At 36.7% G+C, this 27219-nt stretch overlaps 1 protein-coding gene across 1 annotated transcript; it reads right to left on the reverse strand.

Annotated features, from left to right (window-relative positions):
• Window positions 1-34: 34 nt before the first annotated feature.
• On the reverse strand, window positions 35-26959 carry LOC145213612 (von Willebrand factor A domain-containing protein 8-like). The gene is made up of 41 exons (XM_080081973.1): window positions 26293-26959; window positions 25919-25996; window positions 25472-25605; window positions 25144-25254; window positions 24702-24869; window positions 24249-24413; window positions 23748-23912; window positions 23302-23400; window positions 22683-22799; window positions 22489-22614; window positions 21581-21819; window positions 20817-20930; window positions 20335-20503; window positions 19663-19874; window positions 19071-19177; window positions 18475-18674; window positions 17493-17569; window positions 16664-16875; window positions 15793-15930; window positions 15080-15285; window positions 14270-14421; window positions 12691-12787; window positions 12314-12455; window positions 11610-11806; window positions 11187-11383; window positions 10701-10826; window positions 10224-10324; window positions 9674-9831; window positions 8941-9136; window positions 8124-8205; window positions 7589-7696; window positions 7198-7297; window positions 6037-6302; window positions 4435-4543; window positions 3754-3879; window positions 3615-3682; window positions 3340-3430; window positions 2469-2639; window positions 2071-2135; window positions 1377-1478; window positions 35-959 (listed from the first exon to the last, which is right to left on the reverse strand). The coding sequence occupies exons 1-41, from the start codon at window positions 26399-26401 to the stop codon at window positions 857-859; spliced, it is 5703 nt and encodes a 1900-aa protein (XP_079938099.1). The 5' UTR covers window positions 26402-26959; the 3' UTR covers window positions 35-856.
• Between the last annotated feature and the right edge of the window lie 260 nt (window positions 26960-27219).

Here is a 27219-nt window from a genome sequence, read left to right on the forward strand (position 1 = left end):
TGATGCATTAAAGTGAAATACAGATATCCAAAAATCTTAAGAACGATATTTTATGAACTGGAATCTATGTAGCTGTATACATGGAAATATCACACCACACTGTTCAGAATATATTATATTAATAAGTTTGAACACAATTAGGTGAAAAAACGCAAGCGCAAATCGAAATTTATTGTAGTGACAAAGTTTGGGTTCTTCTACCGCCTGTGTAATAGTTTGGGCTAAACAATAAATTATTTTTTTCACAAAGGTTATTATCAGTTACAATGTCTTTAAACAACGAAACATCTGTACGTTTTAATTTAAGTTTGTTAGGGCAGCGGGTCTTAGATTTGTGAATACCTGGCGTATATTCCATGAAATTGCTTAACCCAATAATACCTAACTTCACAATTCAGCGAACTTTATGATAGAACTACTCCGATTTAATGACCATGAGGGGTCAACAAATACATATACGATTTGGCACTTGCGCTCGGTACACACCAATACTTGAAACTATTCAGTCATCTGCACACGTCATAAGAGAGTTGTTAGTCGGGCCGGTTTCGGGTTTTTAAATAAAACCAATATCAAAAGTATGGATTTAAATAAAACGAATATTATTTGGGCCTGACTTTATAATCAGTATCATTTATACCGCAATTTTGCCAACTTTTGGGTCAAATTCGAACTGTGTTTTAAATAAATTCGTTTTCGCAACGGGTTTAAGGCTTGTACCTTTTCGTTCTGGTTTCAGGCCAGTTAACAACTCTGCAATACACCATAATATTAAAAAAAATATAATTGTCGGAAAACACGATTGGTTGCGCAAAGAGAGGGATAAAAAACAAGGATTGTCTGAAGAATGATACATCTACTTAAGCAGCGATGAAGTAAAAATCTGCTGCATTATCTGCGGAATATTCTTGGTGTCCAAGCAGACGAAGGAGCGACCTGAAGCTAATTGTTTCTTTAACCTAAAAGAAAAAGAAGTTAAGAAAAAAATGGAAGAGAAGTATAAACAACTAAATATTTTCAGTTAAAAATCAATAATTTGTCATTAACCGAAACTCTCTTTAAGTTATTTTAGACAAAGCGTACCAGAAAAAAATACGAAAGCTGATACTAAAAGCGATTTTGTTCTGAAAAATTTAACTGGTACGAGCACCAATAAGTTTAAAAACCAAGGTTATAGACAAAAAATCTCATTTTAAAAGGTTGCTATTTCATAGTTTGTGGTTCAATTTCAGTAAAAAATATTTTGAATTTTCTTTAGAACAAAATCGCATCAACATTGTTATCTTTCAGCACGTAAGTTTATTTTCAACTAAATAATTCCTTTCCACAAAACCCTAATCAATATGTGACTTCAGGTAAAATTTTATGTCACAAACCTGTCAGCTTGGTCGCCGATCGAACCAATAAAGATGACGAACGCATTCACTTCTTCATCAGCTGTGAGAGCTTCGTTCAATAACATCGGTCGAATCCCGTATCTGAAGTATTTTGCAAGTTATTAATAAACGGTTCAATACAACTTTATCTGTAAAAAAATGCCTACTTTGTTTAACACTTAAACTTTATTAAAACAATTTCATTTGCAAACAATATACATTTGGCAACAGGTGTCCTTATTTGAGTAATGTTTTATACGGTTTGAACCTAAGGAATGTAAAATATGTTTTCAAATAACAGTCGGTATGCTTGGGGGATCGGCCTGATTCGGTATAACGCCTTTATTAGGCCTGACTGTAATTTATAAATCAGTGTGCCGTAATCGCTGGACTGCATGAACGTTTCATGGCTGAACCCAGTTATGAATGTTTGATCATCTTATGAATTTCAAGAAGCTTTTATGGGTTAGACTTCTTATGTTAATCAACCAATGTGCTTGTCCCCTTTATGTTTAGTTTACTTTGCTTGCTGATTAAAAACAGAACAACACAAATGGATTTACATAATCGCATAAAAACGTATAAAGCTACGCGACGTACAATGCCTTGAAGCACGAAAAACAGAAAAGGCCACAATTTATGAATAAAAACATTGTCCTTGCAAAAAAATTACAACAAAAACGTTCAATCTCACCTTTCTAGGTTTGCGTCACTCAACATCACCACGAAATATTCGTCCGCTTCGTCTGTTTTGATTTCCTACAAATTATAAGCAACGTGGTAAATAGAGTAACTTAACCTAATCCGGATTCGGTTAATTCGGACGAAACTTGAGGTACAAATGATTTGTAATGTATTAAGGCATGAACTAATCGACATTGATTAATCCGAATTTTCGCCTAATCCGGACATTTTTAGTCCAAACTGGTCTGGATTAACCGAGGTTTGCTGTAGCAACACCTTAACGAAACATCTACGCAAACTATGCCCATATGTGTTACTTATTCTGCGCAAAATCCCATTAGTATACTGGCTTTAGCAGTGAATAATACTAAACACTACTGTGAAGAATACTATATAGATTTTTTTTACCTTGATTGCATGACGTGTCGCTTCGAGTGTGTGATCTCCACTCATGCAGAACTGCGCATGCGCATGCATTGTCTTCAACACTTCTAACCTTTCCTTGTTATTTGTGGGAGGTTTGTCATAAGCCACCAACTGGATATCGTAACCGTCGCCAGAATGTCCCCAGATTTCGTACTGAAAGCAAATTGGCGAATTGAACATTTGTTTTGTCAGTTGTTGAGAATCAGAAGGATTCGAATTTACAGTTATTCGAATTCTTGGTTGTCATAGCGTTCTCATTCACTGCACTGCCATACAGTTGTTTTGATTTTGTGAATAAATTTTTAAAAATAAAATCGAGTACGATTCGGAATTGTGGATTCGTTTAATATTCTAGAATATAAAACTAGTCTGAATTGCCTATCCCTCATTGGATGTATTTGAGTAACAACAGTTCGACGACCTAATCTTGTTGTCTTCATCCGGCTACAATTATACAAAGAGCTTTGAGCGACTCGAATTTTATGTTCCAACGCAAAATGTATTGGCATGATGGATGTAATAGGTTTCTATTATGCCTAAGAGCAAAACTAGTGCAGTTTCAAGCCAGTTTCAAAGTTCAACGAGGAGTTGGTTATAAAAAGTAGTGTGTGGTGGGATTCAATACCTTAACAGTTGCCTAATCACAAACAGGATACATTGAACTAGTTTTGGTGGCAGAATAATAGTTTAAAATTTGACTAGCCAAATGTTTTTATTGTGTTTCTAATTCGTACAGGTGAGCAATAAACGAAACATGTAGCGGAAATAACCTTTTCGAGACAAAGCAACAAAGTGCTTGCACAGATTAAACAATTTGTAATGCCACGAGATAGCCATGTTTAGTTCAATGTACCTTGAATTTTTCTTTGTATCCATCAAACGACTCCATCACCATACAAGCGGCTTCCACACTCCGTTCAAGTCGTTGGTCCAAACCGTTAAATCTAAACGTTAGGAGAAATTCGCAACTTAAATGCTGGATAACTAGCCTTAAATGCTTGATAAGGACGATAGTTAATTATATTAGATAGGTATTACAACAGTGGGCAAGGGGCAACTTGGTTATAGGTCTTTCGGTTTAGATCATTTATTTGTACCTACTACTGAGGCAATTTGTAATGAACACACCTGTACATACTTCCACTGACATCGACACAAATACGGATTCTCTTTGGTTTTTGCTGCGGGGTTCCAGGCTAAAAAAAACAACCAGCATAAACACGTGGTCTTAAAAAAAACTCTCGCAAAAGAGTGGGAGCGCTCCTACCTCCGGCTCTTGCTCCGCTCTCCTCTTGTAAACATTCTTTTCGCCAGTGAGACCTTCTATAAGTTTCATGTCGTCAAGTTCACCAGTCATTTGATGTTTAAGCCATTGACGTTCCTTTCCTTTTGCCTGTCAATAAAATAAATTCAAATAAATATGAAATAATAATAATTAAACGTTCTCATATAGTTAGAATTGACACAGAGCTTTTTAACTAACGCACTACGTTACCCTGGTGGGTTGTTTCATTAAGCCAAAAAGTAAACTTGCAAAGTTGTGTTTCAATTCCCGCTTTGTTGTATGTTCAACACACGTAAAACGACGGGTTTACAAGATCGGGTCCGTTATACTTGCGTCGAAAGAAACAAAAATTCAAATACAATAAATCAGACAGCTATTGAATTATTATAATTAGCCTTGTTCTCTCCACGAGGTTTAAAATAAAACAAACTAACACACAAACACGTAAACTGATGTGGCCCTTTATATCACTGATGATGGCATGAGCATTTGCCGAAACGTTTGAAATATAAAGCATGTCGCTTTTTACGTCTATATGGGCCGATTTTTTTTACCATTCAACACGTAAAAAATTGGTAAAGTCCAATGAAAGAGCTGTTGTTTTTTCCAAGGACTAATTGCTATGAAGACAAAGATTTATATCGCTGAAGTTTTTTCACCAACCTGCAACGCATCGAGTATAATTCTCATTGCCTTCACTTGCTTCCGAACATTCCCACTGAACTTTTCATACATCTCAGCGTCGTAATCACTCATGCGTATCTCACGAAGTCTGTTTAAAGACGAGATTCAAAATTGCATTTTTTGACAAAATTTGACAATTTAAATGAAAAAAATATGAAAATAAATTAGCCAAAACAATAGGCTGTGTTGGCAGGTTTGAAAAATAGAACAGTGGTTTGTGCCAAAATGGTTCAACCGTGAAATTTACAATGAAAAATTTATGACTTAGGGTTTATTTCTGTTTTTTTCAAAGAAGTCAGGCATAAAAAATAAACCCGCTAAAAAATTCAGCTACAGATATGTAGACTTGTCACTGTCTTATTTGAATAGAATGCAAACTAGAAGGGTGGTATAGCACATATTGCCCTTGCATATACAATATAACAGTGGTTCTTAACCTTTTTATAACGGCCGAACCCCTACGATATTCTTCAGCCTTTGGTCGAACCCCAAAGTTACATCCTAGGTTTTTAACCTATTTTGTTTTGTGAGTCATAAATAGTTTTTGTTCAAACGTAGTGGCAACATTTACTGTTTGTCATTTTGTTAAATTCTGATAATAGTACAAGTAACTTGTTTCATGATTGCTTTAATTCCGGCAATTTTTAATTTACCAAAATGAAGTAATGTATAAAGCTTTTGCTGCCAACAAAATTTCGTTGTGTTTCTGCTTACGAACAACGCGAACAATGCTCTTTGTTACGTCAAAAAAAGAAAATCAAACTTTAGTGCAGGGGTGCACAACCGTTTTGCTAGGACAGCCGCATCGCAGATTCTTATCCCATCAACGGCCGCCATTTACCTGCTTATTTTTGTTTTAAAACACTTGGTTTATATCATGTATCTACCATCTAATAGCGCCCAAAAAGCCCAGATAAATTTCTAGCTTGGTGCACAGATTGAGCTGCACAGCGAGGAGATCGGTCTTAAGTGTTTATGATGTCATAATCTATGTTGTGATGCTTGTGGTTCCGGTTTTGTTCGCATTGTTGGCACACAATAGGCGTACAAAAAGTCTGACACATATGGTTATTAGGCTGGTAATACTCTTTTTAGCACCACAAAAACTGTTTAGAGCAGTTTAAATAACCCCTGCCTCAGTTTAACCTTCCAGTGTTTTAATATTTGGCAAATACAAATTGCCGTTTTCAACTATAGCCCCTAAAGTTTGACAAAAACGAGTATTTGTATTGTACTTCAAAAAGACCTTCGTCGAACCCCTGATTCGGCGTTGCCGAACCCCTGGGGTTCGATCGAACCCCGGTTGAGAACCACTGCAATATAACCTATTTTAAAACATTAATATATTTCCTATGCTGTTTTTATATTGGGTCCCATATTAGCTGTGTTTTTTAACGTTGGTTGTTTCTGCAGGTAGAAACTCATGGGTTCCCGCACATGCAAAGTTGAAAATAATGCATTTCAAGAGATAACCATGTGAAGGTTTGGTGTTGTAAGGTAAAACACAGTGGGGACCATAACAAGTATACAACTTTAACAGGGGTTCCTAAACGCCCTAAAGCGAAAGGTAAAGACACCAACCTTTCTTTAAATGCTTTCCTGGCCATTTCCCTCGCAGCTTTTTTTACGTGTTCCGGAACAGCTTCCTTTTCCCAATCCGGAACTTGCGTGACGTCATGTCCGGCGTCGAGTCGGTACGGGCCCCCTTTACCCCCCAACCCCGCTGTGTCGCGACCCCCGGTACCCCCTGCCCAGGTGTTTCCCCCAATGTGCGGCGCATTTTTGGGGTCCATTTTTCCGTGTTTTGGGGCAAGTACATCTTTGCCACTGACTTTTTCTGAGGATATCTGCGACGAAAGTCAGTACTAAATACAATTAAAGTTAAGATGAACATAAATTCAAAACTGGGATTAGCCCTGGAGCGTCGATGCTGACCAGCGATCATGGCACACTCATATATTAATCATAGTACGCCATACTTATGAAAGGCGTCATACCGAATCAGCCGGTCACCAAGCATTCACCACCGTATGGCAAGGCGTATGCGATTCCAATCCCACCGCAGTCTATTTTTTTTTCTAGCCTACGCCTTGTCATATGGCGAATGCTTGGTGGACGGCTGTTTGGGTACGGCGCCTTCAATGGGCCTGGCGTATTGTAAAATAATTTAACGTTTGGTTTCTTAACCACGCCAAGCTACATAATGGTTGATATTATACTATAAAGTAGAAATGGGCCAAATCCTGCAAATCAGTACAAAATATTAGGTCAAATATACTTACCAATGATTAGAAAAAGTATGACTATATGACTGCATACCATCTATAAAGAGCTCTTCAGGCAATTGTTATAAAATGCAATTGCCAAAAGATCTCTATATAGTTGATATAATGTCTCGCAGATACAGTTTATATATAACTACATACAAGCGCAAAAGTATAAACACATTTTCCCATAACTGGTAAGTTTGGATATACAAACAATTTCAAACAATATCAAGTCTAGAGGCATTTCAATTTTTAATAATAGAAAAACAGCGCTTTTCAATAAGGGTTAATTCTTGACATTACAATACTTGGAGCTACACAAAATCTTATTAGCTTTGTTCCCTAAAACATATCAAAAACCCAAATGTGAAAACTAATTTGCTCAAAAAATTTTTTGCACATTCGTTAAGACCACCCTGCCAATTTTGGATGTTGCCTAACAATTTCGAAACAAAATTGTTTTCCCGTTTCCAACCTGTAGATGATCTCTTTCATCTCCTGATCCGATCAATGCCCTCCACTCATCCAACGAACGTTGCAAGTGCATGAGCCCAGTTTCCCATTCACGGACGCAGCTGGTGAAAAAATAATAATACACAAAAACCCTCTTACAAAACTTACAGCAAAAGTTTTTCAGCCAAAATTTTGTTATTGTGTTAAATCCAGTGGTGGGATTCAAAATTTTGTCAGCCGGTTCTATCACAAAAGTCATAATTTTCAGCGGTTCTGCTTAAAAAAGTCCCGGTTCGCTTATCTCATAAAATTTCGAGAGACGGTTCTATGGAACTGGTGCAAACCGACTGAATCCCACCACTGCTTAAATCTAGAGATTTTTCAGCTCAGAATTATTTTGTACTTTTACGTACCCGGCACTGTCGATTGTAACGATGTTGTCATTGTTTCCAACGGTCAGTTGATAGCCACTTTCTGAAACGCTCGTCTGCCATGAAACGTAAGGTGATGTGGAGACTGGCCTGGAATCAAAACGAATTTAAATCATAAATCTTGGGCCTAAATCGCCTTGTATCATTTTGTTATGGGTTCGAATCCCACTGACTACACTATATTTGGATTTTAACAGTTTATATGCTACAAAGTAGGCGATTGTACTTAAGCAGCAACAGGCCATGCAATTACGTTCCTATTATTATCTTATTAATCTCATCATACACAACGAGTCTTGTGGTTCCATGGGACACAAGTCAAACTAAAATTCACGAACACCGGTGGAAAATCACTGGCTTAGAGACAACTAAGAAATGTAAATTCTGTACAGTTTACGGACCTACCGATCAACATAACTTCGACTTAAAACAGTAACAAATCAATCACTATCAATAAAGCAGAGGAAATTCGGTGTTTGTGGTAAAATGTAAACAGTTCGTTAATTCTTGTACTCACGGTGGCAGAGGAATATATCTCAATTTGTGGTGGCCGATGTCGACAACCTCGAGGCAGAAATCACTTGTGCCTGGTCTCGAACCTAAACGACACCAAGGGTTTAGTTAAAAGTAGGAAAATATAATATTTGTAAGTCGTTGTCAAATTGCATTGCAATAAAGTGTACAGAAGATTTTTTGACTAACCAATACTAACAAAATGTTTAAAATATATTTTAAATTTACAATCAACTTTTTTAAAACATCTGTTTGCTTTAAACCCAAAATTGTCTCACAATATTTGAAAAAAATACTGCACGAAATTTCGGTTTGAACATAAAAAACAGCGAATGTTTTAATCAACTGCTATTAAATGAGCAGCTCAACAGTCGACCCATCGTAAGAGCTAAACAGTATTTTATACAATTAAAAAACAAACTTTAAACTTTAACCTTGTAAAAACCTAGAAACTAAGGCCCAAATTGCGCTTTTGTTTTTGGCGCTGAAACAAGGTTTGTAAACCAGGGGCCAAATACTATGTGTTAAGTTTGTAAAACCTGCATTGCTAAAATGGCTGAGTGGTAGAGCAACCACCTTGTGCCCATAAGGTTGAAGGTTCTAATCCTGCCTCTACCACTTGTAATAAACTAAATTCAACGGACTTGCATTAAACAGGCAGCTCGGCGACAGGCGCATTGCAAGCTGAGCGCATTTTGGCGTTGACCACAGAGGAAAAAATGCATAACATTTTCTACGAGCAAAGTAAAAACGAGTTTTAACATGTTATATACCAGGATTTTTTGTGTGAACAAAATTATACATCTAATTTACTAACATACCATCTTCAAAAGCATTATCTGGTACAGCCTTCATTGGAACGACTCTAACAACTTGATTTACATTTGATAAAACTCGACAAATCGGTTTTGGTGGAATCGCTTTAGACAGTCCTCTGTAGTAAGTCTTAGTTGAGTCGATGAAATTGTCGTTTGAATCGATTCTGGTTCGAGGGAGCGCGTATACTTCGTTTGCTCTCTGTCGTAATGTAAATTGTGATGTTTATTTTAAGGATATTTTGTTAGAACCTCCAACAAAGCGTATTGAAGGGTGAAGTTACACGTTGTTAAGGAAAATGTTTTAGCGATATAGCAGAAAGTGAGATTAAAAATCTGAACATGATAAATAATAGTGTTTTTTTTATAAACACGATCTTGATCATAGTGTTAAGGCAAAAAAATAGATTTCAAGACTACATATTTTTTAAGACATGTTTTCTTATCAAACACCAAAAAATATGACGGTCATGACGATTGCAAAATATATTATCGCTTTTTTATTTTTTTTTAAACAGATGCTTTGCAACAACTGTCTTACTATAAAAACCTTTATATCCTTTGCCAAAAATGACGTTTTTAAAGTAACTGTTCGGTTTAAACGGAGTAAATTACACTTTAGATAGTATATATACCTTTTATCACGTGCGTTGAACAAACTTAAATCACCTCTTTTTACCAAATGTAAGAAATAAATAAAATAATCAAAACGGGGGATATGAAACTTTTGTTAACGTACGGAAAGTTCTGGGAATCCAACCACACATCTTGCAAAGTGATTTTCATCTGCCAATATACGATTCGGTGAATCAATCGATTGACTGACAGATACCGACAGCTCATGGGATGAAAGAGATTGCGACGAAATATCGAGGAGCGTTTCAGGTGTTCCTGTAACTAGTAAAAAGTATCAATTTGTTTTCAGTGTATCCGTGTCAGATGTTACACCACGGGGGCCAAAATCGCTGTTTTGTGGTTGTCATGACCACAGTAGTGTAGAACAAATCAAAATTTGCCTTTCCCCAGTTTTTTTAAAGCAAAATTTTCGGCCTAAAATTGGTGTTGGTCTGTTTTAAGTTTTTTAGTCAAAGTGAATAGACATAGCCATTATATTCAGGAAAATATGACGTTTCCAGCATATGAACCGAATTCCATATATACTCCAGTTTATTCTAGAATATCTACTCGATTTTGAGCCGAATCCCATATTTACTCTAGTCTGTTCTAGAATACCTACTCGATTTTAAGCCGAATCCCATATCTACTCCTGTCTGTTCTAGAATACCTACTCGATTTTGAGCCGAATCCCATATCTACTCCTTCTTCGTTGATTTGTTTGAATTGATTTGGAATAAATTCGTCGCCATGTCGAGTATCAACCAAATATTTTCTGCAAAACAGTTTTGAGAAAGTTGCTTTTTTACAGGTTTGCAATGCTCAACGTTTGAAATTCCTAGTTGTTTCTGTCTTAGCTATACCATACATCGGATTAGGTACATATGATATGGACTTCGAATAGGAAAAAATTGTCGTTGTTTTACTGATCACGAGAACAGTTCAGTTAAAACGTTTGAATGATAAAATGAATATGTGAATAAACTTTAGTGACAATTGGTGTTAGCTTAATTTTACAGAATGTCTTCGTGGACAAAGATAGTGTAAATGAGGGTAGTGGGGTAAAATAGTAAAAGAACCTTGAGTTAATTTCAACCGTCAATAGCTAAAATTTTGTAGACTGTATCGATGAGGCAACAAACATCACTCACCTGCAAGAATCGGTTTCAGTGATCAATAACTTATTGTGGGAAACAATATTCAAATCTCTGATCTGCACTGGTGACGTCACACCATAAACTTTGCCTTCGGCCACGTTGACGTGAAAGATTTTGTTGCTGCCAAATACTTACATTTAAAAAAATTGCTGTGCCATTTAAACAAAATATGCCAACATTTTTCCTTGCCATTTTTGCGCAAAATTTCAATGTGACGAAATGAAAAACTTACATAAAACTAAAATCTCCCAGCTTGCTTAGTGGATAATTAGATACTTATTGTGTTGTAAAGGCCAAATACAGTAATTATCGGTTAAATCCTAAACGGTTAATCCTGATCTTCGCCTTATCTGGACAAATTTCCGAATTAATCGATTTACTGTATATATTTCTTAAAACCTTAAGGACGAATGACTTAATGTTTTTCATAAACTGAAATCAATAGACTTAATTTAATTGGCCAAAGCTCCTTTTTCTCACCCGTCTCTCTGAAAGAAGACGAGCGAGCAGAAGTCCTCCGACAGATCCGAGCGCATCCGGAAAACATCAGATCCTTCCTCACCGGCCACTTTCCTCCGGAGCAAACCGGTTCGCGAGAAACTCTCTCCTTCCATGTCAGGGATGTGGAGTCTCCGCACCGCCCCCGTGTGGCTGTCCACCAGCAACACGAATTTGCTCTGTTGGTTTTCGATGTTTAGTAGTGCGTAAATTGAGTCGTGAAAATTAAAAAAACAAAAAAACATTAGCCCCGCATTGTGTGAATATTGTAAGTTGGGTTGTGGAAATAAACCAGGTTTACACTAAATTGCATGGTCGGTTTTCGTGCTTTTTCCAGTTGAGCAAAATACAGCATTTTCATTTTACGTGTCACAATTTATTTCAACAAATTTTTTTTGGTTTAACCTTTTCTTCGAACAAAACCACTTGACCGTTCAGGGGGTTCCCCATGGGTGCAACCTTGATGCAGGATTGAACCATAGAGCCGGTATTAGGAAGCACGTCATACAGATCAATGAACCGAATCGAGTCGCTGGATTTCTCGGTTGCAAATAATGCGCTTGAGTTGACCACGGTGATGTAGATGCTTTGTCTGTCTGGGTCTGGAAAAACGGAAGGTTTAAAATTTACAAACAATTGTGAAAACTCATGGAAAATGTTCTTATTTATGCTTTTTAAACCAGTGACTCTTAACCTGGGGGCAAATGCGCCCTAAACAGTAATTAAGTCTTCAGATGGTAAATTTAATTACATTATTGTCTTATGAGTTCCGTGGCGTTATTCTCCTGTGACATCATAGTTAGCATTTTCATTTTTTAATAGGGGGTAACTAACTCGTCTGGTTATCTCAGAGGTCCAAAATCTTACAAATTTATGATTAACTACTTCCTTCACAACCATGAACCTCATATGAAAGGGCACTCACCACTCATAAAGTAATAGAATTCGTGAATTATTTTACGCTCTTCCACAATGTAAAAAAATCGTAAATTCATCCCCTCATCACAAACGCGTGACACTATCATATGACATTCGTGATATGTCACGAAACCCATTTTCCCGAGTACACGAAAAGGACCTTAGCTAACGAAGTTTCTTGCATCGCATACTTTTCGTTGTAGCGATATCTGTCACAATGTTGGTGTGAAAGAACTGTGGCAACGTCCAATGAGCGCTTTGTTCTGTGAAGTCGAGACCGCGATCTTCTGTCCGCTCGATGTCGTAGTTTTGAATATTTAAATAAACTGGACCCTAAATATAAAGCAGATAAACAGAAGATTGGTTAACAATGTGTACACTGTAGAAGAAGGAAAATAAAAATCTACAAATAATCGATAATGACACCAGCATTAAATACATTACTTTTATGTGATTGTGGTCATACGATTCCCTATTAAATTTTTCTTAGTAAAAAATGATTGTAACTTGGAAACTGAACAAAAGGATTTAGTCTGCTACAGGAGTGTCGGCGGCATATGAATTTTACCTTAACTTGCATTTTATGTTGTGTGACTTCAGCAAGATCCTTTGATTGGTTCAAGATGTTCCAATATCCAGCTAACTTCGGTACATCCAGTGAAATCCTAAGCAAGTTTGCATGACGTTTAGTTCAACGAAAGTTTTTGGAACAAAGAAAGGTAGTAACTCAGTATTTAAGCGGCACTACCAATGCACGAGAAGAACCGGGGTGTACTTGGCCAACCTACACTGCTTTGTAAAAGCGGCATGAAAGGTACCAAAACGGGACTTCTAAGGGGCCTAAAGTATTAAGGCCAGCTGATTCTATTTTGGGGGAATGAGAAATATAATTCTAGTCTCATTCGATGAAAATGTACACATACTCAGAACAGTTTACAAAGCTTGCGACTTGTTCGTTCTGTACAAAAGTTTTTTAGTCGTTGAAGTGGGTAATTTTTAAAATATATGGGTAATACCTTACATAAATGTTGTGGTATTGGGGTATAGGCAGGGTCGCCATCGACATGGACCCCAAAATAAGGACAATCGAAAAGTTATTTTTTATACCAAATTAAACAACCCTTTGAACAAATCTTTGCATTTATACGAGACATGACATATCATATGCAATATTTTGGCCAGAGACAATTTGTCTCAGAAACTCCTTGTTCGTTGAAAATACTTCGTGTATCTCATGACAGCGCTGGTCTGGGTTTACTTTTTACTTCTGCCAGGGATTACACTTGTAATTGTTGAAAATAAGACAAAGTAAGGACTAAAGTGAAAAACAAGGACATTTCTTCGAAATAAGGACAATATTTTTTTCTAAGACATAGCCCTTCAAAGTAAGGACAAATCCTAGAAATAAGGACGGTATGGCAGCCCTGGGTATAGGACTTAATACTAGTAATGTTTGTTAGGAAAGATTACTCCTATCAGCAAACAACAAAGGCAATATTTGAATCGAATTTACCATTTTGCACCGACTGATTGGGTTTTAGGTTCTGTCACATCCACTGATATATTTTTTTTATAAACTGCATTTGTTAAACTTTAATGCTTTTCGTCTTGAAGTATATTTTTTTGTCAAGACTACATTGAGTTTATGAAGTATTGTTGGACGAAAGATTTTACTCTGTGTTTTATTTTGCTTGTGTAGTTATGTAAACTTAACTTGTATAAACTTAAGCTTTTTGACCTGAACCTGAACATCATGCACAATTACATTGTTCATCCGTGAACTTTTTATTGCATAGAAAATTATCGAAAAATTGTTGGTGGACATTTTCAAATTTCAACACAACGATTCAGAATTCAGGCCAAAAAGCTTGCTGACAACTAACAATTAGATAAAAAGAAACATAGATTAAAATTTTGAATTTACATTTTTGTTAAATATAAAAGATTTTGCATTGGAATTTTAAACTTTTTAATGAACTATAAACCGTTGAAACGTATTTTCGACTCCGGTTAAACCTTAAAAACACCACAATAGTGAAAAAAATCTTAAAGAAGTTAAACTTTGTTCTGGTTTCAAATTTTATATTGGTCTTCAGTGCACCATTAAGAAAATTAAGCTTGAAAAATATATAAACGGTGTTTATTACGGTTTAGATAACTTGATGTTGTGAGGTTTTGCTCCAACTGGAATCCCATGTTTATGCATTACAGAGGCCAACTGCTCTCTCGTCTCTTTGCTGTAAGCGTCGAAATCAAATACATTCTGTACAACACTCGCTAAACCTTCCTTTGGAAATTGCTGCAACAAATAAATGGAAAAGATATGCATGTTATCAACATATCTCAACAAGTTTTGTAATAAAACGTTTATGTTGGCTGCATTGTGGAAAAATTTGTCTGGTAGCCCTTTTTGCCCTTTACAAGCTTTTACCCATGTGTTAAAAGGGTTTGAATTTTTTAACAACTATAGTTGTTGGCCTTATTGCTTTTAACGTTTCAGTTTATACCTTGAACGTTCAAACTCATATTAGATGAAATTAGCACAATGAGATGTATGTAATAAAGGGGAAAAAACGCTTTAAACGTTCTTGTCAAACTTTTAAAGCAAAAAAGTCTTTGAAAGTAATCTAGAATGTTTCGTGGTTTAGAGCAAATGGTAGGCACCTTTGTATATGCACGTGCAAACAAATTAGAACTTTAAGTACGATAAGGCAGAGCGGATATTAAAATGTTGGAAAAAACTCCACGAAAATTTGAATTGAAAGTTACAAATGGATGCATTAGGTATTTGGACTAAAACAATTGTCCGGATTAGGCGAAGATCCGGATCAATCGAATCCGATCTACCCGAGGTTCACTGAACATTCAAATATTCGTTATTTTTCATTGCCAAATTGAGACTCATGAAACTTAAGCCTAACAATTAATTTTTATTTTACAAACTTAGCAGGTTTTACCTCTAGATGTTTTACAATGTTGACCACCTCCCTGGTAGAGTAAGGATAAGTTATAAGACCTCTGTCAGCCAGATCACGTAATTCACCGAAAGCCGCCACCAACTTTCTCAGTGAAGCTTCTGGAACATTCGCCCCGTACTGACGTAACATGTCAAGTTCAGAACTTATACTTGGGTTGTCCACAGCATGACAACTAAATACGTCACCTAGGAGGAAAGAAATTTGCATGTCAGTTCCAGTGTAATGGTTTTATAAGATACATTTCTTAAAAGCCAGGGTTTTCCAACCTGTGTCAACCCGAACGCACTAAAACCCCCGAATCGGCACACATAAAATTCCATTGCATACTATTTTGACAACTTTCTGCTAGTTGGTCGAATCACAAGACCATACTACGAAGCTGACATGTGCAGCATACAAGGCAGGCATCGGTGCTTGTGATTCGACTTTCGGCGAGTTCTCCACTGAGCCTGTGTAGCTCAGTTGGTAGAACGCGATTTTCGAAAAGACTCCAGTCGTGGGTTCGAATCCCACCTCAGCTTAGATTTTTCTAGCCTACACTTTGACATATGGGAATGCTTATTGACCGACTGACTGGATATAACACCTTTTAACGGCCTGGCGTACCATTGTAATGAATCAACACTGGAAGTTTTTGTTACAACACATTTTAGCGACCAAGATGTATCTTTTGTTTCTTCCTATTTTTTTACCCATGGATCCGAAGAAGTCGTTGCCTAGAAACGGGAAACCAGGTCGATTCGCTAGAACGAACATCCGGAATTCGGGATGCATGAGGATGACTTCTTCGGATGACACGGAAGATGAGAGGTTGCGCATCTCTGCTGGATCTGGATGAAGACATGGATGAGAGATTCAAATAAAACAACATTTTGAAGTAGAATCTAGGGATGGGCCAAAACTGCAATTGTTCTGTTTCACCGAAGACCGAGCACCTCATGTTAATGTTCTGTACTCTGCCGAGCACGCTTGGGTGCACTGTGACGTCATAAACATACCCTATTTCACGCTAGTTTTAGCATTACAAGGTCGCTTACGTCACCACCGGTGTATTAAGCTGTACAGGCACCAGAAGTACGCGTTTTTCTACCATCTAACGCAGTTTAAAAACGTCATTTTTGTTCTTGGACACCCTTTCAAACACTGGTTTTGTATGTTAGCAGGGCATAAATATGCATATTTAATGCTCGGGTCAGTTTGTGCAACTACTCGGCCGAGCACTGAGCATCAAAAACAGCGATGCTCGGTACCGAGTACTCGGGTTCTGGCTCGGCTCGGCCCATCCCTAGATTATCCATAGTAAATAAGTTACACGTACATTTATCTTTCTGTGGTCCGTTACAAAGAGACGCAAGAAACAGGTTTAAATTCATGTTTTAAATTTGCGAGTTTGTTGGAAAACGTATTTTTTCCTTTTTCAAGTTATTTATTTACACAAAAAAACAATGATATGACCGTCAATAACCATGCTGCCTGTTGGAAGGTCTGGTAGTTTGAAACTGTTCAGTTTGAAACTCGCAGCACTGTAATTATTAATCAACTTTCTACACAACAATCACCAACCGGTGACAATTTTTCTTCCGTCAGCCAGTGTAGCTCTCCCACTCTCCAACAAAGCTTTCAGCACACAAGTCACGTGGGTAGGTGCTTTGTCCGCTTCGTCAACCACTAGAGCGTGACCGAACCTGACAGCTCTCACCAAAGCTGAATCCTCATAAACTATAATTCCATCACGAACAGTGGGTTGCACTGTAAGACTCTGAACTGTCGTGTCTCTGTTGAATTCAAACACTAGATCAGGGGTTCCCAAACTTTTTTGGTCTGTAGCCCAAATGTCTATTTAATCGCGATTCGTGGCTCACCACGTGCTGTAAATTTGGGCACAAACAAAAAACCCTCAAAAACAGGCGAAATATTTTTATGAGATAGGCTACATGCTCCTAAAATTTGGCTAAAAGATTCAGAATTCTTTGCAAATATTATGTTTTTCAAAACAAAGCGCATAATATCTACGGTATAACAAAACAGTAGAATCTGTTCAAATGGCTCTGTGGCCCATTGAGAATGTCTTGGTGGCCTAGTACTGGGGCATGGCCCACAGTTTGGGAACCACTGCACTAGATCATTGCATTGACAAAAACGTTTTCCACCAACTCAGGGGTTCGCCAACGGCCTTCCCCCTGGTCAGTGTTATGGAGTCGTTTCTTTAACTTTATAAAGCAGGTTGTAATATTTTGCCAACTCTGGCTTTTGGTCAATTATGTCGAAAATCAGCAATAAAGTGTGCAAGAGAAATATAAAGGACTTGCTTTTGGTTGGAGTCAGATTTTAGAGCCTGATTGGGGAATTTTTAACTGATTCCCTGAGGATAATGATAACAACAACGTCAAACCTGTGAAGTTGTAAATATTCACGCGGCTTGTTTAGCAGATGAAGAAATCTGTCGACGATCTTGTTCTTTCCAACACCCTGAAAAAACGTGTGTTTATGAAAGCTAGATTTAACTTAATTGAATGTTTTCACTGTAACTACGGTTTATGTAATAATTCTTTGGGACAATGTGTCAGAAACGATTTTGAATAATCGCACAGAAATACGCAAATTAATTCAGAATATAACAACGACTATTTGAAGGAGTCAAACCAAAATATTTTTTGAACTAATGATAACAATTTGGATTCGGCAAGCACTTGAACGGAATATAAATTAAAAAAATTGCTAGGGTGTCGTAAATTCTAACCAGAAGCATTTGTTTCAAAATCGTCCGGTTAATTGCATGATAATCTTGGCAAATTGGCTTTGCGATTAACCGGATTTGCAACTGAAACATATCTTGCATTTAACGTAAGTCGTATGTACTAGAACAGGGCTACTCAAACTTTCTTGCTCTGCGACCCCATTTTAAAACAGAAATTTCGACACGAGCCCTTGATGGGTATGATGTAAAGAAATACTTATATTTTATATATATACCATGTAATGACGCCTAAAAAGCCTAAATTAATTTCTAACTTGACACAGATTGACAGTCTTAGTTTTTATGACGTCATAATCTATATTGTGACGCTTGTGGTATCTGCTTTTTCGCATTGTTTGCACACAATATGCATAAAAAAAGTCTGGCGCATATGGCTAATAGGCTGGTAATACTCTTTTAAGTTCTACAAAATGTGTTTGGAGCAGTTTGCATACACGGGAATGACGTTTAATCAATAAATGTACGCACGTATACCCTTTATTGTGACTGACATAATAACCCATAATGATTCGCGACCCCAAAATTATATTACGCGACCCCAATTGGGGTCGCGACCCACAGTTTGAGAAGCCCTGTTCTAGAAGACATAAAAGATTCAAAATGTGCAATAGCTTACCTGGTTTCCAACTAACAGAATATGTTCTCCAAGCAAATAGTCTTGTAGCATATCCCTCATAACAGAGAGATGCTGCGCATTGTCGTAAAACAAAGTGTGAGGAACTTTTGCGGCCGATGAAGTGACGTCAGACTCTTTTTCTGACCCGTAAATTGGTACAGATTGATCTCCGATACGAAGTACACCGTCGTCCACTGAACCTGCAGATACAATTGGAGAACAGGCATTTTTGCAGAAAATTCTAAGGATTTTTTTGGGAAATTCTTAAACAGCTTCTAGCTCAACCGTGCAATTACCAACTTGGTTAGTAGTAAAGTAGTGAAACAAATGGCTGGGTTATGTTTATTGGTACGTATTTTGTTTTTTATAATACAGACAAATTGGGATACCCAATTATCCATGTTTTTTATGCAATTAATTATGCGATCTACTGGACGATTTTCTCAACAAATGGCTCCATTTACGATCTCTGCGCAATTGAACGGTTTATGCGTTTAAACGGATTTGCATTCCTTTTTTCAACAATTTTATTGGTTGTTCGGGAAAAACTTGTGGAAGTTATCAATAAATCCCAGATCGGATTTTTTTCTACTTACAAGAAATATCTTGCAGCGTGAGATTTTTCACAGCCACCGGTTCAGGAGGCAAACCACTTTTATCCAAAGCGTCGCAGAGTGAATTACGAGCGAGATGAGGTAGAAATCTGGAAATACAATAAGAAACAGTTGCAAATCATATATTTTCTTACCTCACTTGTTCAATTGTTTTGCTTTGAAACCTCAAAATCAGTTAATTTATTTTAAAATTAACCCTGAATGTTTGGAGATTTTATAGAGACTGACGATGCTTTTACAGGTCAAATGTATAACTAGTGTTAAAACATTTCGTTGACAAATTTTGAGTCGGAAGCTTTGCTCCTTTTTTTAAAAATCGAACAAAGAAATGCTGATTTGTAGAAATTCGATGGAAGGAGCCTATGCCCAAGTATCCAGGAACTAGCATTGGTTACGAGGCAACATCAGTCCCAACATATATATGCAAAGAGTCATTCAAGCTTTCAGAACGCTTTTTTTATATTAGTAAAAATATGAACCAAAAGATAGGAGTAAAGACGTAAATCTTGATAATATACGACGTCTCATCAGGCTGCAATGAATATTTGCCTAATTTATTGACTATCAAACACACCTGGACAAGCATGCTTTATGAACGGCATCGGACACCAGCTTTTGTCGGTCAGTTCCACTTTGTGAACTTGCAGCCAGTCGACGGGAGATTCGGATTAATTGTCGTGTTGATAGAGATGCTGCAAGGGACTGGGCGTTCACGTCTTTGTCGTTTCGCAATCTTTGGCAAAGTTTTAATAAACCTTTAACCTCCGACATGCTGACGTTAGGCACCTGGGAAAAGCAGAAACACTCGTTTCAATTTTCAGTAGTCTGTTGCTGCTGTTAACCTACCTATTTAGGTATGTTTAGAAAAGTTGAAGTAGGAAGAACCAGTTACAAGACACAAACAAATAAGGGGTTTTCATTTTTCTCATATTTTTTCTTTTTTTGTAAAAGCGCCAAGCTATTACGTGATACATTAGCTACATACATTACAAACTGCAATCGACAGATGTCATCAGTGCAACTGGTGACGAGCTTTTTAACTTTATCGTTTTTAATGATTTGTTTACTAGTGCGGCCCTCGACTGACTAAAAAGTTTGTTTTTGGCCCTCAAAGTTGTTTGAGTTTGACACACCTGCTTTAAATGATTTTTGTTGTTTCTGCCCAATAAACTAACACAGAGATTTTTTTTTTTGATTTTCATTTGCCCTAAAATAAACGACCTAAATAATAAGTTTCAACACTTACAAGAGTTTGTATGATTTCCATCTCATGTTGGATGCTCAGTGGCGCCATGTGGTGGTAGAAAAAGAGGGTGAGAAGTTCAGGGTTGAGCCATTGTTGGGCTGTGGACCCAGCTTTCGGGGGTTCAGCAAGTGCAATGATCCGGAACGATGGATGAATCCGATGCACCAATCTGAAAATGAAAAAAAAGTATGAGAATGTAAACCTAAAATATATTTTTTTGTGAAATAACAGATGGATTTGGTTAAGAGTTGCTCCAAATTTTTGTTGAGATTAATTGGAATATGCATTTAATCTGAAAACTTGCAAAAATATGCATCCAAATTATAAAACCTAACTTATAGTGCAGCATAATCTTGTAAAGTATTACAGAGTCTTGTAGCTCAGCCAACTAGTTGCAGCAGCACTCAAACTTTAAACAATAATAATTTTGCGTAATATTGGTTATAAATAGTTGTCTTACTGCTAACACAAATATGTTTTACTTTTTATTCATTTCTTGATCTGTCTTCTCCAGTTTTTCTTTCATCTGATCATATTTTTCATGGCCAAGTAATCTTGTTCCATCATGTAAAATTATTTCACGATCGTGCACAAGCCTGAAACAAGCAACAATTTTATTTAAACACAAAACACTTATTTTTTGAAATATTTTTCTCAAATGTAGAACCGTGTTTCAATCATACTACACAAATGAACCACAAAAGGTTTCCAATGAATGATGTTATGTTTAAGATATTAGTAACAAAGTTTGGATGCACAAAAAGACACCACAACTCCATTTTTATCAGATTATTTTCAAAAAGCACTCACCCCATAAAATAGGGTTAGAAATTATTTTTCCAGCAACACTTTATAGCAGGGGTTCTTAACCAGGGGTGCCCGCACCCCCAAGTGGTGCGAGAACTGTTCATAGGGGGTGCGAGGATGCTTGTATAAAAATTAAATTACAATGGTTTTGTTATTTGAGCAATTACAGAAGTGGGTGCGACAATTGGTTAGTGATTTGAAAGGGGTGCAGCAAGGAAAAAGGTTACAGAAGTGGGTGCGACAATTGGTTGGTGATTTGAAAGGGGTGCAGCAAGGAAAAAGGTTAAGAACCACTGCTTTATAGCATGCAAAATGTGTCACAAACAAAAAGTTAGTTTGACCAAACTTTAAAAGCTTGAGATACAGTGTTCTAATTATAGTAAAAAAATTCAACAACAATTAATTTTTCAACCTCGACACAACTCGAAGCCCACATTACCTTTGCAGTACTGACAAAGTTCCTGGGTTGACCCGATTCAGACCATCCAGTACAGCAAGCCCGCCCTCTAGTGCTGCCTGTATGAGAGGTGATTGTCTCCACACAGTGTCGCCATTAGGCAGTGTATATCGTTGTTGTAGCAGGTCCCTTGCTGTCATGTCTTGGTATAATAACACTGGTTCGGTTCGGTAGTTGAAAAGTTTGGAGAATTCACGTAACACGCTGGTTTTTCCACAACCCTGCAAAATCAGAAAACAGTTTATTTATTTGCACTTGGTGCCTGCGGTTACACATGACTGGTGAAGCATCGCTAGAATGAGTCAATAGTAAAAACGTAAAAAGGTTGAACAGGTAAAAAATGACAATAATAAACTGTTCATTAGGGATGGGCCGAGCTGAGCCAGAACCCGAGTACTCGGTACCGAGCATCGCTGTTTTTGATGCTCGGTGCTCGACCAAACAGAACATTTGCAGTTTTTGCACATCCCTACTGTTCATCATGATCGAAATGTACGATTGAACTTTATTTCAAAATACAAAGATGACCAGTTGGTTACCGCAACTGCTTTGTGCTTACAAGGTTGCAGGTTCCTATCTTGCCCACTTGTGTTAAGAGCAAAAAAGGCTTTCATTATTCAACCACACGAAAATTATTAATTGGACTTAAATCAGGTAGTTTGAAGGCAGACGTGTACGCATAACACATTCAGAAATTGTTCCTCTACCGAGGATAAAATTAAATCAACCAAACAACATGTGTGTCTAATCTTGCTTAAAGCTATTTGATAATTTTTGCAGGATGCGTATCTTTCAAATTTGCTACACTAAACTTAAGCTAAAAAAAATTCTGTGTCGCTATACTGGATAAGAGTAATTTACAGTTTGTTTGTTGGACAAGAGTAATTTACCTTTCCACCAATTATGCACATATCCATTACAGAATGTGTAAGAGCCATATCAGCAAGCAGTCGTTGATGGTATGATGTCGCTACAAAGTTGTCTTCTGATTGGCTGATGTGGTCACCACAGGCAACCTAATTAACAAAAAAGAAATGTATATTTACCATTGATTTTAAGGTCTTGGATTAGTGTTTTTACCCACCTTGACTGGGTGATTTTGGTTGTTGTGTGAAATTGTGGCAACTCCTTCATAGTTTGCACATCGAACTGAGCCAAGATGGAAGTCTGTGGGTTTCTTCGGTTCCGAAACATCAAATGTCTGCAATAACATTTTAGGTGAATAAGAAAAAAGTGACAAAATTATGGAATTGATATGACCAACCAGTAACCACATAACACTTTGTAGTGAAGGTCTACTGTAGCATTTTCCTATCCATCCACTAAGTCAGTGTTTCTTAACCTTTTTAGCACTTGTACCCTTTGAGCTTTCATTAAATTTTCTCGTACCCCCGGTCAACAATGGCCGACGGAAGTTAATAAAATGGTAATAATAGGAATGAACATAATTGTAATAATAGCTATTTATAACTTGCGTGTTGGATGCATGCGTTAAAACAGTATTGTAAATAGTACAAAACCAACCCGTTTTAGACATATAACAAAGTAACTTGTTACGCATTCTTTACAAATATGTCTAAATACGGTATGATTTCACCCTGCATGTCGTACCCCCTGCTTTAGTGCTTCAACAGATCAGAATATATTATAAGCATGTAATTATATTTCTCTGAAATAAACGTGTTTTTTAAAAAGTTCTTCACCTTGTATGTGTCCTCTACAGCTTGTAAGCCTTCTTTGTTAAGTAGAAGTTGGTAAGGATAAAGACGAGACATTAAACTTGAAAGTGGGTAACCTGGAACCTGTGACAATAAAACATTTCGTTCATTGTTTTTTATTGATTTCATAAAATATATCCGGACCCCTTCGACTACTAAAACCCACAAAAACTAGAATAGTCTTTGAAACAATTTTAAAGATAAATGATATTTGGTAGTGCTTTGATAACCAGCAAGCATATAAATATTTGGTGGTGACAAAAAGCACCTTTCAGGTTTTACATGCAGTAGCAAATTCGACTTTCATTCCAAAATGGGTCTTTGAGGGCCCCACTGGCTTAGGTCAAACTATACAAGTGAACCAGTAAGGACCAAAACCAAACTGATTCAAATTGAGGAATTGTTCTGATGATAATAAAGCTGTATCTCACCCTTTCAAGAATTTCTGTAGCACGGGATAAATTATCAAGAGGGAAGTCAGGTAGACCAAGACTTGCCGAGTCTTGTGTGGCCAACGTACTTCCACAAGACAATAGTTGGGAAAGTATGTTGGAACTTACAGACGGAGCTCGGTCGTATATCTCTTCCAGTTGATCCTACAACAAACGTATTTTTTTATGGAAATGAACGAAACCTGAAATATTGTTTGTAAGAAAATAGTGCAACCTAAGAAAAAGCCATGTTTTTGCATTTGCTATTTTGAGAAGTTTTGTTTACATTTTTTGGATAAGTTTTTTTTTAAATTATGCATAATCTGCAATAACAACAATTTCCAGAAAATTACCAAGTTTTTGTTGCAACACATACTTTTTTTAGCCAAATACAAAAAAGTTTTTTGTCAAAATATTTTTTGGGCATTTTAAAAAACCATACCCGCAAGCTTAATTGAAGACATTAAGACCGGTAGAAAAAACTTGTCATTTGAAACTTACACTAAATGAGATGTGATAAATATCCCTCGCTTGAAATCTGGACCGTAGTGGTGGATCCAGGGGGTGTCCTCTATACTTGGGTACAGGAAGCCCCAGCGCAAAAACCCGGAAATCTTCACTCACTCGAACCAGTTGCCACTTGTCTAATGTTTCCTTTGAGTGTTCCTACAACAAAAATTTCTCAAAATTTAAGAAACAAGAAATGAAACAAGTTTTTTTTCCGTTTGGTTTGTGTTTTAATACTTAATCCAATATTTCATTCTCAATCTTTTTGACAAGTTGTTAACTAACCAGTTTGAAACATTTTACTTCTTTCTGAAATACCACACAAAAGTTAGAAAACACTATTTCGCTTTTTGATGACTTTGGTGTTTTAAGGGAAAAACTTTTTCAGGAAACTCAAAAAACAGAAACTGAAACTGTATTTATTTACAAATACGTTCATTGTCATACTTTTAACAGTTGGTCATATCTCTTAGGATGCATAAGAAACCTCCCATCATCCAGTTGCATCTCTCTGTTTTCAAGCAGGTTGTTCAAGGCAGGTAGGACATTCCTTTCAGCTTTCTCTACTCCCTCAAGTACAAGCACTCTGCCTTCAGTTGCAGCTCGGACAGCACACTGAAAAAAAAAATGTCACTTAATACTTTGACAATTGGTCAGATTTCTATTGGTAGGCATTGCATTTTGTTATGCCATGTGCAGCAGCCACTAATAGACTATTGCCATTTCCATCAAATAAACACTTTAATTTACCAAGCTTTTTATTACAATTGGCCAAAATATGCTATTAAATCCAAGGTTTCTTTTAATTATATCTGGGAATCAGTACGCAGTAAGACCGGATTTGCACTTTACTTTGCATGGCAGTTTTGCACTCAATACCAGTACGCACCTGGTCAATGTAATATGATGTGCCACTTTTTATTTCTCTTCTTTGCTTTAAATCACTTTCAGTTGTGTCTCGAGACAATGCAATGTACTCTGCCTCTCTTCTTGTCAATTCCTGTGTACAAGAATACATATAGGTGTTAAAATATACTTTCCAATTTTTTTTTATTTGTTGCCCAAATCTGCCTCTATCATCACATTGAAGCTAAGATTGTGTCCTCGAAATATTTTTGTTTTTTATGTTTTTGTTGAACGAAGAATACACAAAAGTTTGTTGTTATGCTTCAACTTAAATTCAGCTATCATATAAATATGAGTAAAGAAATATCTACCAAGTACTGCATAGCAAGCATTCTCCGCAAAGGTCCTGGTGGACCAATGAGAAATATGTCTTGTCCGAGAAGATCCTTTTGTGCCATCCATCGCAAATGACGAATCACAGATTGAGGTAAAGGTTTTTCTTGCACTGTAACAGAAAAACACAATTAGTATAGTGCTATATTTGTGCTCATAAACCAACAAAAAGGTTAGAGACAAAACCAAGTACAGAAATGTGTAGTGTATATATGTCACAACAGTTGTGTTTGTTTCCCAGGGCAAAATCTTAGCAGCACATGTGGGCTATCTTAGCAGCACATCAAGCAATGTTAAGATGGTTAAAAAGCACGACAAAGTTGAGGGCACAATTGGTGGAAGATGTTCTGCAGCTACACAGTTCACACCTAAAGTGCTATGGAAAAAGCATGGGTAATGTATAATAACTTTATTGTACAGCTTACCGAATTTAAATGGAACATATTCAGGATTTTTTGGAACACTAACAGGTACAATGGTTCCTCCAATTGAAACTGAACCATCTGGAAAAGTAATAAATTAGGTATACAGCATAGTGCTGTGAAGAATACTATTTTTGAATTGAAACAATTAAAACATCTTTGAGACCTATGCTGATCTGTATAAAGTTTAAAACTACAAAAGTATTATACAAACAAAAACTGAAGCCAGAATATCCATCAACTACAGCAACTGGATTAGTTATCCTAATTAACCATGAGCATTTCATTAAATTGACAGTGTTAGGCCATTGCTATCATTGCACAATGAAAAAAAAGTCAAAGCATGTTTTTTCATTAAATTAAAGATAAATACTTACCGTGCTTGCTTCTTGTTAACAAAAGATGTCGATTTTCTTCATCTAAAATGCCACTGAGGCGCTTAATCCGGCGAATAGATTTTTCGGATTTCATCAGTAAGCGCAACATTTATATCATTAAAAAAATTTACAAAAACAAAAGCAAATTTTGCACAATGGCTCAGCTGGAACCAAAGTACAGTAACAGGATTAAAATGTGACAAATTGGCACAAGCAGCTTACAATGTTTGCTTAAAAGTTTGCAAAATACCAAGTCATTGTGCAAACAACTGTGAAACACATGTTTGTGAAGGTCATTAAAAGGTCAAAAAAATCAAAAAATTCTTGTGTTGGTTACTATGCTTATGAACGATTTAACTTCAAATTGTAGTCAAACAACAAACAAAAATGCAAATGTGCTCATTACAAAATCCAGAGTCAGCAAAATAAACCAATTCGATAATCAAACAATTTGCAAAATAGTAAGTTAAGTATCTATTTAACACAGATTTGAGTGTCTTTTATGGTGAATTCGAAAAAAAAAGAGTTTGCTATCACGAAACAATGAAAATAAGACATATGTGCTGCCAAAAAAATGTACAAGTAAACAAAAATGTTACGTCATGCAAGAAAAGTTGGACTTTGCTCATCACCGACACACGTGACGTCAGGAATATTGATCGGTGATTCCCCCCGACAAATCTGAAATTAGGGGCGCAACGGGTACCGAATTTTAACGGTAGAAAATCTAACTTTAAAAAATGACATACAATAACAACATAATTAGGTTTTAAATTTTAATTTGTCACAGTTGTGCTTAACGTTATTTTCCAGACCTGATATTTCTTACTTTAGCCCAGGGCAGCAGTCTCTATTTAAAAGATTAACCTAAACTAGGGCTAGTGTATCAGGAACCTATCCTTTATCTATAAACTGTCCTCGAAACGT

Source organism: Phallusia mammillata, chromosome 2 (assembly GCF_965637545.1).
Source record: "Phallusia mammillata chromosome 2, kaPhaMamm4.hap1.1, whole genome shotgun sequence".
Classification (NCBI taxonomy): domain Eukaryota; kingdom Metazoa; phylum Chordata; class Ascidiacea; order Phlebobranchia; family Ascidiidae; genus Phallusia; species Phallusia mammillata.